This window comes from Colletotrichum costaricense (assembly GCF_030867565.1).
Source record: "Colletotrichum costaricense strain IMI 309622 chromosome Unknown Scaffold_5.1, whole genome shotgun sequence".
In the NCBI taxonomy this organism is placed as follows: Eukaryota; Fungi; Ascomycota; class Sordariomycetes; order Glomerellales; family Glomerellaceae; genus Colletotrichum; species Colletotrichum costaricense.
The window spans coordinates 2,003,101-2,016,764 of NW_026848234.1; the positions used below are offsets into that span (position 1 = coordinate 2,003,101).

At 56.4% G+C, this 13,664-nt stretch overlaps 4 protein-coding genes across 4 annotated transcripts; 2 read left to right on the forward strand and 2 right to left on the reverse strand.

Moving 5' to 3' along the window:
* Positions 1 to 3,592: 3,592 nt before the first annotated feature.
* CCOS01_05800 (kelch domain-containing protein) lies at positions 3,593 to 5,353 on the forward strand (the record flags this gene model as incomplete). Its single annotated transcript, XM_060453976.1, has 1 exon — positions 3,593 to 5,353. One exon carries the CDS (start codon positions 3,593 to 3,595, stop codon positions 5,351 to 5,353), a length of 1,761 nt encoding a protein of 586 aa, XP_060315748.1.
* A 461-nt stretch (positions 5,354 to 5,814) lies between these two features.
* On the reverse strand, positions 5,815 to 6,921 carry CCOS01_05801 (NADH-ubiquinone oxidoreductase 24 kDa subunit; the record flags this gene model as incomplete). Its single annotated transcript, XM_060453977.1, has 3 exons — positions 5,815 to 6,189; positions 6,376 to 6,666; positions 6,796 to 6,921. The coding sequence occupies 3 exons, from the start codon at positions 6,919 to 6,921 to the stop codon at positions 5,815 to 5,817; spliced, it is 792 nt and encodes a 263-aa protein (XP_060315749.1).
* Positions 6,922 to 9,376: 2,455 nt separating this feature from the next.
* On the forward strand, positions 9,377 to 11,132 carry CCOS01_05802 (AMP-binding enzyme; the record flags this gene model as incomplete). The annotated part of the gene is made up of 2 exons (XM_060453978.1): positions 9,377 to 11,002; positions 11,058 to 11,132. 2 exons carry the CDS (start codon positions 9,377 to 9,379, stop codon positions 11,130 to 11,132), a joined length of 1,701 nt encoding a protein of 566 aa, XP_060315750.1.
* Positions 11,133 to 11,627: 495 nt separating this feature from the next.
* Positions 11,628 to 13,305, reverse strand: CCOS01_05803 (uncharacterized protein; the record flags this gene model as incomplete). The annotated part of the gene is made up of 5 exons (XM_060453979.1): positions 11,628 to 11,738; positions 11,796 to 12,502; positions 12,555 to 12,666; positions 12,724 to 13,013; positions 13,071 to 13,305. 5 exons carry the CDS (start codon positions 13,303 to 13,305, stop codon positions 11,628 to 11,630), a joined length of 1,455 nt encoding a protein of 484 aa, XP_060315751.1.
* Between the last annotated feature and the right edge of the window lie 359 nt (positions 13,306 to 13,664).

Sequence of the window (13,664 nt, forward strand, 5' to 3'; positions counted from 1 at the left end):
TCCTTCTCTCGTTCCCATGAATGAACTTGAACCTATGAGGTAGAACGAAGCAGTAGGTAGGCAGGTACCTTAGGGAGGTGTACGTAAAGATAGAGGTAGGAAGGCAAGTAGCCGTACCCGCCGCGCGTGTTGGGCTGCCCATCGCCCATCGTCCATCGCCCATCGATCTAAGTTCTGACATGCATTCCTTCGCTTCCATTCCTTTCATCCCATAATCCGTAGGGCTCGCCAAGGGCGAAAGAGTATCCGTAGGAATAGGAAGACCGGGGGGAAGAGAGAAGAGTAGGGAGAAGGAGGGGGTGTGAGATGTGTAAGACGTTGAGGCAAGACAGAGTACATGCGGTTGCCTTCCCCGCGGCCCCCAATGTGTCGAGACACGGAGTTACAATCTAAAAACCCGGATTTATTCCCTTTTCTTCTTCTCTCTGCCGTTTATGCATTTCTTCCCCACCAGACACCCATAGGGTGGTTGCGCGCTGGTGTTGGCTGTTGGCCGCAGCGACGCGGCCCAGATGGAACGCTAGGTACTAGGTAGTAGAGGAAAGGAGAATACGAGACACGGAGGTCAAAAAAAAAAGGACAAGATACGGATCGAGAGACAGAGACCGAGAAAGCTAAGACGGGACGGGGAGGGAGGGAAGCGTGGGAAGCTCCCACGCTCTCCTCAAGGCGGAACCGAAAAGCCGTCAGCACTAGTGCGCGTTGGACACACCGGCCGGCCGGTCTATGCAAAGCTGAACTCCCTCGAACACATCAGCACCCAGAGAATGGAACAGAGTGATTACCTACCCTACCTTACCATGCGTGCCATGCTATCCCACCCGCGCCGCGTGCCGCATGCGAAGGGGGAGACGGGGGGGCTTAGCCACGCAACGCAGCTCTTTCGCGTACCGCCAACGGTTCTCCGGCTTTGGGGGGCTGGGCTGGTCTGCCAGCAACGGACAGCCATCTACGGTGTAAGTCTTGAGTCCTTGCCCACACCTACCCCCCCCTCCCCCCATCCCGCGCGCGAGTGCGCGAAGCGAAACGAGCATCTCGCAGCCTGCGACTCCTACTCTTTTCTTTTTCTTCACTTTTGGTGACTGCGCCGCGGCGGCTGCTACGGTGGGTACGTTAGCCGACCGATGCAAGCACGGCGCTCCAAAATGGATGGCTCTGCGCCTGCAGCGTTTATCTAGATGAGCTCTTTTCATCCCCTTCCATGCGTGGGCAGTGCCGCGGATGTGTTCCTTCTTGAGGGTAGCTTTGCGCTCGATGGATGGTACGTTGCAAATCGGGGTGTGTATGTGTGATCATGGCAAGCATGGCATGGCGGCATGGCCCCCAAGAACAAGGTACAACCAACAGGGCTGGGGATCTATGACGACGATGGTGAAAGCTTTGGCGGCGCGAGGCGGCCATCTTACTGCTTTGGACCTTGGAGAGTTGGATGGAATGGAAAGGTCTACTGCCTGGTAGGTAGGTAGGTTGCCTTTTCGCGGCTGAGGCTCTCTGTGCCGGCATTTACGCTCTCTCTGCTGCGCTACTGTACGCCGCCTCGTGTTCCAGCATAGGATGCAGCCCTCCAGGTCTTACTTTCTCCCCTTGGCTTCTACTGATGACGATGTTCTTCAATGACTATGTTCAATGTAAGGGGCTTTTCGGTCTCAGATTCTATCTTGAATGATAGTCTGATAGCCTTACGCAAGTGTGGTTCGTATTCCTCCATAGCTGAGTGCTAGCCTGGACGTCCAACACGCCACAGCCCTACCGAGATCGTGGTTGATGAAAGGTAGGATCGCGGACCTAGAAGCTGAAGACGGACCACGGCTCTGGAACACTCTGCTTCTTTGAAGGAAGGGGGCAAAACTGCACTTACAAGCTGTCACGCGTCGTTGGGAACAGCAGGGGGTGGAATCCAGCCGGAATCCTTCTCGGAGGAAGAACGCCACGGTAAGCAGCTACGTAAGCCGGTTCTCTCGGTCCAGCGGGTGATTTTGGATGCTTACTTGGTACGTTCCGAATCGTCACGGCGCGGTGTCGGCATTGCCATTTTCCTAGTCCGGGATCCGGACCGCGCTGGGTTGCGGGACCGGATTTGGTGTGGATCAAGAGGCCCGGCGGAACAGGGTGGTCGCTGTCGCGGAGGGGCCGAGGTCACCCCGACCGGAGAGCCGACGGACAGGCATACTTCAGGTGCGACTACCTACCTTGTATTTACCTACCTTGTATTTAAGGTATCTTATGGAAGGCACCGAAGCAGATGATACCTGCCCACCGACCTTACTTGTTTCTCTCCCTACCTAAGGCAGGTAGTTATTGTGAGGAAAAGGCGCCCAGCTGTCAAACGGCCAAGCGAACGAACCGGATATCTCTATCAAAAACTGCCTTGAAGCTCCCCAAAGAGCGAATGTTGAGACAATGACCATATGCTGCTGGTAGGTGAGGAACAAAGCGATAGAAATGGCCTGTGCCTGATGATTCGGCGGTTTCGGTGTACAGGGGCCCGCAAATCTCAAAAGTGAATGCAAGGAACGAGCAATACGAGGGATCTATATCTGCTGGTTACGGGTGGCCTGTAAGGCATTCCATCGTTTGTCGATGGGATTAGCTCGTGATTGGGCATCGCCGTCTCCAATATACAGCTATTGAGGGGCCAAGGTGGGATCATGCTGAGTCGTGTTCAGAGGGGAGATGTTGTGACACCATTGGTGTTCTCCCGGTTGGGCTGCCATGAGCCCGGAGATCAACAAAAGGATGCCCTGGGCTATTGTTGTAAAGTTTGCGAAACATGTTTTGATAAGTATGTTTCCCCGGCGATGATCGAGAGCCAAGGATCGCTGCCCGGGTCGGAACAGGTTGGCTGTTGGCTGACTGTACACTTCCGTTCAGTCCCAATTCCAACTTGGTTCTCCGAGGAACACCTAGAATCAGGGTCTCTTCCTACCAGTGAACCCCCAAAAACGGGAGGTCCCCTGCTAAGAATCCGGCGACGAAACCCCACCAGCAGCACTGCCGACCTCTAGGTGCCTGGCTCCGTCCGCTAAGATACACCGCAGACGTGCATCTGACATCTCTGATAGGACGAACAGGACGGGTAGCTCTTGGAAGCCTGCGCCCGCACCCCGCTTCCCTCTGCAAGCTGAGCCATCCTCCATCGCACAAAGCCCGCGCCGTTGGCAACAAGCGCCTGTGTGATACGAGAGAACGAGATGGCAACCTGCCTTACCTTGGATAGTTTAGAAAGGGGGAAATTCTCTTTGCCAATTATCCATCTCCCATATCATCTGTCGGGCCAGCATATGCCTTACCTTCCATTGCCCTTCTTGCTCCCTCTTTCACCCATTCATCGCCGTTCGATCCGCATCCGGAGCTTGTTTACACTGCCCGCTTACAACCCACCAAAAAAGAGGCACCCTGAGCTGAGCTGAGTAGAGGACCGCTTCGCTACGTCATATCATTAAGGCCAATCCTCGAACATCACATCAGCAAATACAGTCAGCATACAAACCCGACTTCATCTCGACCCAATTCCCCACACTCTTTTCTCTCCTTCCTCTTAATCACCTGGCATACGATATTCCATACCCTGAAGCAGCGCCAGACAGCAATCATGGAGTCTTTTGGTGCTCTCAAGCGGCGGACGACCGAGATACTCCAGTCTCTCCCGCAGAACCTACCCAATATGCCCAATGTCAAGAGGCCGTCTCTGTCCAGCGGCACCGGCCCTAAGCCCATGAAGGGCACATGGGAACGAATCGACGTCCCGCCTCTCGCCCGCTCCTCCCACACTGTCAACGTCGTCAACGGCTCCGCCTACGTCTTTGGCGGCGAGGTCAACCCCCGCGAACCCGTCGACAACGACGTCCACGTTATCAGGCTTCCCTATAACAGCGCCGGTGCCGACTACTACAAGATCACGTCCGCCCCAGCAAAGCAGTATACCCCGCCCGCCGACCCCGAGCCCACCACGACGCAGACGGAGGAGAAGATTGACGACGAGAAGCCTGAGGCGTCCGGCGACGACGTCGAGGAGAAGGCTGCTCTGAAGCAACAGCTCCTCGACGAGGTGTCTCTCGCCTCACCAGGCGTCGCCGGAGAAGAAGGAGAAGAATACTCGTCCCTCAGAGCTGGCGAGCAGACCACAAGTGCGCCTACGGCGGCAGACAAAGGCAAAGGCCCCGCCCTACCCGAACCCCCCCTCCTCGGCGACGTCCCGGGCCCCCGCGTCGGCCATGCCACCGCCGTCATCGGCAGCCGCATCTTCCTCTACGGCGGCCGTGGCGGCCCAGACATGACACCCCTCGAGGAGGCCGGCCGCGTCTGGGTCTTTGACACCCGCACAAACTCCTGGTCCTTCCTCGACCCCGTACCGCCCGCCCCCGGCGTCACCAACCTCCCCATGCCCTCCCCGCGCAGCTACCACTCCGCCGCCGCCACCGACCGCCCGCGCGACTTCGCCCCCAAGCACGCCCGCGCAAAGCAGACCTGGCGCGCCTGGGCCCAGGGCGACAGCGCCGACGTCGGCATCCCCCAGGCGCCCATCATAGGCCACGCCGCGGCCAACGCCACGGACGAGGAGGACGACGGCTACGGCACCTTCTTCGTTCACGCAGGCTGCCTCGCCAACGGGGAACGCACAAACGACCTCTGGGCCTTTGACGTGCGGAGCCGGGTGTGGAGCCAGCTACCCTCGGCGCCCGGCCCCGCGCGCGGCGGCGCCGCCATCACCGTCAGCAAGAGCCGGCTGTTCCGCTTCGGCGGGTACGACGGCAAGGGCGAAATCGGCGGCCAGCTCGACTTTATTCACCTCGAGATGGACACCTTTGACGACGGCGTCTCCAAGGGCGAGATCGCCGTCCACGGCCGCGGCGGCTGGCAGAGCATCGCCCAGGGCGCGGGCGCAACCCCCGGTACCGGTGCCGGTGAGCAGGAGATCCACCTCGTCCCGGGCCAAACATGGCCCGGCCACCGCAGCGTAGCGGGTCTCGAGGCCGTCACCGTCGGCGCAGGCCGGGAGTACCTCCTCCTCATCATGGGCGAGCGCGAGCCCAGCGCGGACGGCCATGCCGGCGCCGGCGCAATGTGGGACGACGTGTGGGCGTTCCAGGTCCCGCCGCTCGGCATGACGGCCGCCAGCGTGCGCGACGCCATGTTGCAGGCCATTGGCCGTCCCACGGGCGAGGGCAAGTGGACGAGGCTGTCGATGGAGCCGTACGACGACGATAACGACGACGGCCAGCCCGCGCCGCGCGGGTGGTTTGCGGCGGCGGCGATGGGAGACGTGGAGGAGGCTGGCGTCGTTGTCTGGGGAGGATTGAGCTCCGAAAACAAGAGACTGCGGGATGGCTGGATCCTGAGGATCCCCGAGTGAGATGGCCAAGTTCCAAATTGCATAAAAACTGCATACAGTAGATGGATGTTTTTTTTTTTTTTTTTTGTTTTTTTTTTCCCAAGGTTCATATATCAAACAGCAGATTTCGAGCAGCAACTCAATAGCAAATGGTGAATGAAGAAAAATTCATCACGTTTTAACAGGTTAAAAGAAAAATTGGGAAATTAGGCAGATATCCGCGGTCTCCGGGGGGGCAAAGGAACAGAAGACAAATGAATCTCTAAACCGATCCCATGCATTCCGAATACAGCACATTTGTGTTTTATATACAAGCCGGACTCCCACCGGCTCTATTCCATTTCGCTTTGGGCCCCATTTCGTGGGCTTATCCCGAACGTACGCGCGTGCGTCAAGGTTGTTCTCCTTGCATATCCCCGTTCGTCCGCTGCTCGCTCTCTCTCTCTCTCTCTCTCTCTCTCTGTGTCATCACACTACTTTTCTTACAAATCGCTCCGCGTCACCTCAGGGCCCCATGGCTCGGAGGTGAGGTTGGTCAGACCCTTTGAGTTTTCGCAGGTTTGGCGACCGCTCTTAATGGGGCCGGGCTTGGGGACCTGGGCGGCGGCGGAACCACCGGTGGCGGCGGCGGTGGCCTTGAGGGCGTCGAGGAGCTGGACGGTCGTCTCGGGGGTGAGGTCCTCGTAGTAGTCGTCGTTGATCTGGACCATAGGGGCGTTGACACAGGCGCCGAGGCACTCGACCTCGAGGAGGGTGAAGAGGCCGTCCTTTGTGGTCTCGCCCTGCTTGATGCCGAGGTGGTCGATGATGGCCTTGACGATTACGTCGGAGCCGACGCCGCCAAGTTGGCAGGGGGTCTGTTTCTCAAAGTGTCAGCGACAATGCATGTTTCTGCTTGAAATGTGTGATATCGGTCCAAAGATTCCCGTAGCCACTGGGTATACCAAAGACGTCGCCTTCCAGCCATAGCCTGACAGCGGGGCCTTCGGAGAATGCCAATTGTATGATCGAGCGGAGATATCGCAAATGAATGGCGGACTCACAGTTGTGCAGGCCTGGATGAAGTACTTTCCGACGGGAGTGCGGTTGTACATGGTGTAGAAGGATGCGACTTCGTAGACGCGCTGGGGGGGCATCTCGAGCATGCGGGCGACCTCGTTCATGACGCTGATGCTGGTGAAGCCGTGCTGGCGCTGGCCGAGGTCGAGGATGGGCATGACGGCAGCCTTCTTGTATTGCGGTGGGTAGCGCTTCAGGATCTCGTCGATGACGGCCTCATTCTCCTTGGTGAACTTGAAGGGGACATCGGCGTTGTTTTTCGGGGAGTCGCGGTGCTGATCGAACAGAAGAGCGTTAGCAATTGACTCGGAATACACGATCTAGTTGTAGTAATTTCTGGATATCGGAGAGCCCTCGAGACATTGCGACAAGGACAATTGACGTCGGAAAGCGAGGCGGCTTACCACTTGGAGGGTGTCGCTGGGGCGGACGGCTGTGAGGGAGAAGGCGCGGAACTGAGGCCTCGCCGCCCGACACGTTGCCGAGCGGAGGGCTGATCTGAAGAGGAGAGGAGAGAGTCTGGAGGCCATGGCGAGGGACGGTGGGTGGCTGCTCAATTGGCGATGGCGGCGAGAGGGCGAGGGGGACAGGCGACGCTGGGCTTTGAGATATTGCGGATATGTGCTGTTCGTTTAGATTCGGGAGGTTCAAAAGTCGTGAGCTCTGCTTGGATAATGGATCGCTGTGATTGGTCGAGCCGGCTACTACGTGCTTAGGTAATGCTCTGGGTCTGTGGAGGCATAGGAGGCAAAAGGTCGACGAGTAAGCGTCATTGAGACTTGCATAACTTACACAATTCGATCATGATATGGATTATGCAGGGGCCCACCTTTTCCTTGGCTGGGCAATTTGGCGACTGCTTGTTCAATCCTTGGGATGCAACTTGTCAGCGTCTTTATCTCTACATAAGCTGAACCAGGAATCCGTCAATTGTATACGAGTTTCCGCACCAAGCAACAATGCGACGGGCACCAACTTCAGAGGCCTTTGTAGCAAATGGTGCAGCCTTTGATTGAGGTATGGCTCTCGATTAGCGTTTCTCTGGCCAGGTTGGAAGCAATTAACTCCCTACCCGATACTTCGTAGTTCCCAATACGGGGGAGTAATGTGTTGACGGCCTGCGGATAACTCTTCTACTCTTCTCCCAGTATCAAGCAGACTGAAATCTATAAAAATATGACCGATCGCCTTGGCAAGCTTACCCAGTCATGACGTGGCTTCCAAGGCCACCGGCATAGTCAGCTATCTCAGCTCTTGCAGGTACTTATTCGCTGCGGTCTGGCCTGGGCAATTGACCAAAGACCCCAGCATAACAGCGATGAGGCAAGCTAAGTGAAGCCAACAGAGGCTGGCGTACTACTAAGGAAACAATAAGCACCTAAAACATACCCCATCTCTTGCAGACGCTGCCAATGTCACACAGCCGAACCTCTACCTCGGAGAGAGGCGGCTCCAAAGCAAGACGTTGGCCGTCTCTGGATTAGTCTGCTTATAAAGATGGAGAAGCTGTCAAAATCACCCAGAATGTCTGTTGGAACGGCGGCGATTGGCCAATGCAAGGTTGACTCCAGCCTCAAAACTCGTGCAACCATAATCTTGGGGTACTCGTAGTCGCAGATCCAATGATTCGATTGAGAATATCCCCATTTGACGAGACGTCCAGTTTAAGCTCGCCAAGAGATACACACAAGAGAGGGCACAACGGTATCCGCTTCTGTCCGCTTACAAGGTCAATGAATGACATCAAGTGGAACACCTGGAAGATCTCGCGCACGTTCTTCGCCATTCCGGCAGTGGATTGCCCAATTGTGGCCCTATCTACCTCAGCGTCCGAGACAACTCACTGCAGAACTGAGAGCTCTGGACTCTAACAAAGACAAGAAAGCACAACTCGCTGTATCTCGGTGTTTTGGACAAGCGAGTCTCCGGGCCTGGACTGCCTGGGATCGGTTGGTACCCTCCCCGTCCAGAGTCTTTGGCCGCGATTCGTCCTAGACCTTTATCAGACAAGAGTGAGTGGGTGTGGCACCCAATCGCGAAGTTGAACGAAATGGAAACCCTTTCAGGAAATAAGACGTGTCGTCGTCCGTCCGGTCTTTACGCCGTGCTTTGCTCCTCCTCAACCCCCAATTTTTCCGGTAGCTCGTACTACTGCGTACGGATTACCCGCCATGCCTCGGTTCTTCTCCCATCTTCCCCAGCTTTGCCCAGACGCATAGCTCAGAACCCCCGCATCGACAGGGGTCTGATGCGGAGATCTAGCGTCACGAAGCCTGGAGGTGCTCCCCCCCAGGTTTAGATGCATCACTTGTAATCCAAGGTCTCGCCGGAAAGGACCCGGACATTGGCCGATAGGAGCGCGGGGGGTCGATTATCTGGGGTTTCGTCTGGAGCTCCTTCGCCTGGAAGGGGATCCGTAGGCATGCAGTGATAATGAGACTAGAGAGAAATCCACTTTGGAATTGCCGTCTTCCCCGTCTCCTCGTGGTCTTGGTGGTATTTATTTCAACTGGGCGTCTGCCGGCTGCTACCTGACTTGTTCCCTCTTTCCTTGTAGACAAGAAAAAGACGAAGACAGATTCTCTCTGTGATAAGACAAACTGTAAGTTGCGGGTCCTGTCCTTTCTCTCACAGAGACACCCCTCACGATCACTGACTCAATCAAGTTCAGTAATATCATATTCTTTTTTTCCCAAACTGACGAGCCGCGGCCAAAACAAGGACTGGGATCACCAGAGAAGCTCAGAACCTTGTTGCAGCAAATCCCTTCAAACAACGGCGTCCGTTCGCCTTCCGTCCCGCATCCGGGGAGAGCTTCATATCACGCTTGAATCTCCAAAAAAAAAAAACGACAGACCTACCTCACAAACGCCACGCTTCGTTTAGAATTATATCCTTATCTTCTTCTAGGGTAGTAATTTCCCCTTGAAAACCCGCCCAGCGACAAGCCATCGTTTGAACCAAACCACACATCTCTACTCCAACATGCCAATCGAATCACGGTGGTCGGAGCCCATTCCGAACTGCTCGCTGCAGACATGGATCTTCGGCTCCTCCAACGCTTCCCTCTCCGATCGCAAAGCATTCTATGACGCCGACAGACCAGAAACCCACTTCCTGACCTTCTCCGACTACCGCCTCGTGGCGAAGCAAATCGCCCTCGGCCTACAAGCGGCGGGCCTCAAGCCCGGCGACCGCGTCCTCCTCTTCTCGGGCAACAACCTCTTCTTCCCCGTCGTATTCCTCGGCGTCCTCATGGCCGGCGGCATCTTCACGGGCGCCAACCCGACCTTTGTGCCCCGCGAACTGGCCTACCAGCTCAAGGACAGCGGCGCAACCTTCATGGTCGCCGCCGAGGGCAGCCTTGACACAGCCCTCGAGGCGGCCAAGGAGGTCTCCATGCCCGCCAGCAATGTCTTCGTCTTCGACACCACAGTGCCCGGATCCAGCGCGCCCGAGAAGCCCGCGCGGGGCGGCGCCCGTCACTGGACGGAGCTCATCGCCCCGCGGGCGCGGGCCGAGACGTTCGAGTGGGTCGAGCCGGCCGACGCCCGCACGACAACGTGCTGCCTGAACTACAGCTCCGGCACGACGGGCGTGCCCAAGGGCGTCGAGATCTCCCACTACAGCTACGTCGCCAACGGCACCGGCGTCGTAAAAGTCGCGGCGCTCGAGCCGGACCACGAGGCCACTGTCGCCCGCTCCGTCGGCCTCTGCTTCCTGCCCCTCTATCACGCCTACGCGCAGACGTACTTTGTCGCCAACTTTGCCAAGCAGGGGATCCCCGTCTACATCATGACCGGCTTCGACTTTGTCAAGATGCTCACCTACATCCAAAAGTACCGCGTCACGCAGCTCGTCAGCGTGCCCCCGATCCTTGTCGCCCTCACAAAACACCCCATCACATCCAAGTTCGACCTCAGCAGCCTCGAGACCGTCGGCTCCGGCGCCGCGCCCCTTGCTGCCGACGTGGCCCGCCAAACAGAGCGCATCCTCAAGAAGCAGGACCTCATCGTCCGCCAGGGCTGGGGCATGACCGAGGTCACCTGCACGGCCATGACGTGGGATCCGAACCGCCTGATCCGCAGCGCCTCCGTCGGCGAACTCATGCCCAATTGCCAGGGGAAGCTCGTCAACCCTGAGACCGGTAAGGAGGTCACCGAGGCAAAGGTCCCCGGCGAGCTCCTGATCACGGGCCCGACTGTCATGCGGGGGTACTGGCGTAACCTCAAGGCCACCAACGAGACCATCGTCACCGATGCTCAAGGCAACCGCTGGCTGCGGACCGGCGATATTGCCTACATCGAGGAATATAGCACGGGCGGTCTCTTCCACATCGTCGACCGCATGAAAGAGCTCATCAAAGTCAAGGGCAACCAGGTGGCCCCAGCTGAGCTGGAAGCATTGCTTCTTGAGCGTCCAGACGTGGCCGATGTTGCCGTCATCGGGGTTACCATTGACGGAGAAGAGTTGCCGAGGGCATATATCGTCCGGTCAGCTGATACTAATGCTTCTGAGGAGGAGATTGCAGAGTGGTTGGCTGGTCGGGTCGCTAAGCATAAGCGACTCAAAGGCGGTGTGTCGTTTACCGACGTGATTCCCAAGAACCCCGTAAGTCTTGTTCTACTATTGCTTGTGTGAGAATCAGCCTAACAGTGTAAACCAGTCTGGTAAGATCTTGAGAAAGATTCTTAGAGAAAAGGCCAAGAAAGAAGTTGGCGACTCGATTGCAAAGCTATAGAAAGAGGATTATTGACAAGAGGTACTGTTCCTATTATGGAGGGGCACTCACAGGTTAAGAGGGTTTACATAGCTTCAAAGTGACATGACTACTAAGGAAGAAACAAAGTCACCAACCTCCAAGTGGCTCCCTATTGGGAACTTCCGATAATGTTACATAAATTCGTCTATAACGTTCCACTGACTAGAGCTATCTTTCGCCCACCTTCCGAATATGTGGCTCACTTGAAGTGAGCAATAGGGTATCGTCCATACTGTACAGAACCCTTCCGTTGCTAAACAACCGCGAACTCCCTGCCCCCCTTGTTACTTTAACGAGAGCGTGCACAAATTATGCCGCCCTCCTCTATCCCTCAATGCAGGATAAAGAACGATGAAAAAACCGGCCAAACTTGCCAAATAGCGAAAAACCCAATGACGCCTTGCCTGATGCCAATGCTTATGAAGCTCGATGCTGGAAATCATGATCTTCGACAGTGTCAAGATGACACCTCGATCAACCCTTTCGGCTTCGACGTGACCGAAGTGACCTTTTATTCCAGCCCCACAAGCGTCCCCAATCTTTGTAGACAGGACCGATACCCTTGAGAAAGCGCTTGGCGTAGACCTTGTCTCTCTTAGCAACCCATGACCGTGTTGGTGGTTGTCCGTACTATGATCCAACTGCCAGACACGAATCGAGAACAGAGTCAAGGGAGCTCATGTCTTGAGGCTCTGCACCTTCCCACCAGGGCTCCGAGTCAATGTCCATTGCATCGACATGGCCGTTGGGTAGCTGCTCTGTGATGACCGGTTTGATATCAGAAGCTTCCTTCTTGGCTCCAGGAGGTTCGAGGCCTGGTAGCCAGGTGTAGTCGTGCCAATTCTCGAGCTCTCCTTCACGGTAGCCATACGATATGGCCGTATTTATGATCGGGAACTGCGCCAAGCCGCTATCAGCCATCTCCAAGGCAATGCGTACGTCCGCCATGCCAAGGGGTCCACGCTCGCTTGCTGCTTTCGACTCAATAGGTAGAAGGCCGCTCTTATCGCGTGTGAGGTCACCCCGAAGGGCAGCGTCCTCCTCCTTGACGAGCTGGTGTCGGTACTTGTGGGTTTGGATCCATTGGGTTCCTGCTCCGAATCCAGCAGTGGCGCCTTCTCCTGGGCCATTGCTCTTCGTCTTGGCAAATATGGCGGCCAGTGATTCCTTGATGAATGTTTCGGTCGCGACTGTCATAAAATGTGGCGCATCCTGAACGTGACCGCTAGTAAGTCCTGCCTCGTAGCAGAACGGCAGCATTCTGCCTTCGACTACAGGGGCATCGGGGAACTCGCCAGACTCCCCAGCCAAGGGTTGCGCAAAGCGCTTGCGTATCTCCAAATCGAAGTCTTCAACTCAGTCAGCACTCGACCTTTACCAGTAAGCCAAGGTTCCACTCACTCATCTTGTTTATACCACCAATGCCTCCTGCGCTTGGTGGTACGTCGGCGGGTTTGGGCTGTCGTCGATGGTGATCCATGAACACATTGGAGAGGCTCTCGTAGGGGTCGAACTGATGAACCTCGACGTTAGCATATCGAACTTTAAAGAGCTTGAGACGTGTACTAACGTCATTTCCGACCAAATCCTTGATACGCCGACGATCTTTGGTGGGCAACTGCATCACATCGCCCTTAAGGCGACGCTCCGCCGCATCTCCAGATACAGGCTTACTGCCGACGGGAGCGGTGGGCTTGTCGTTGGCGCTGACCCAAGGGGCGAGCCCCTGGTCGGGCATCTCCCTTGTGACATTGCCGTATATTGCAGCAATTAGCTGATTATGGAGGTGTTCCTTTTCGCCATTGGGGGATGTGAGGATGGGATCGATTCGTTCTGAGTACTCGGTCTGATTCAATCGACCTAGGAGCGGATGTTAGTTTGCGAGTGATGATTGCGCGGATATCCGGAGTTGCTTACCGATGAGAAACTCTGTGGTTGACTCCTTGTAGATGACCCATGCTTCCGGGCCGATGGCCTGCTTCAAGGCGGTATAAAGCGGCTCTAGGTCAATGCGGGCAGGTATGATCTGACTTGTTTTGGCGGCTTTGAGAGAGCCCGGAGGTTGGACAGTGATGGACTTGGTGGAAAGTGTCGGCGTGGAAAGATTTACTGATGGGCGGCTGCTCAAGGCCGCGGGGTCGATGTCGGGCATTGCGACACGGGATGCCAGACAGGCAGATCACGTCGTCGAGCGTATTAGTGGAGCTGAGCGACAGTCGCGTGCAGCAGCAGCGGCGGCGGGCAGGACTCGGCGCAAGGCGGAAAAGATGTTCATGAGTAGCATAGAACGAAGGAGAGCGACAATGCGATCGCGAATTCGGTACTATCTCGATGAACGGGGCATGTTGTGGGCGCAGACGTGATGACGAAGGTCGGAGGTGATGTCCAGTGGTTGGGTCCGGCTCCGTTTCGTACAGTGGAGGAAGACGGGATGCGATTGAGAGGTGCTGCACTGCTTTGTCGATGAAATTTTGCCGAACTGTCTGACGACGAAAGCCAGGGGAGGGCCGA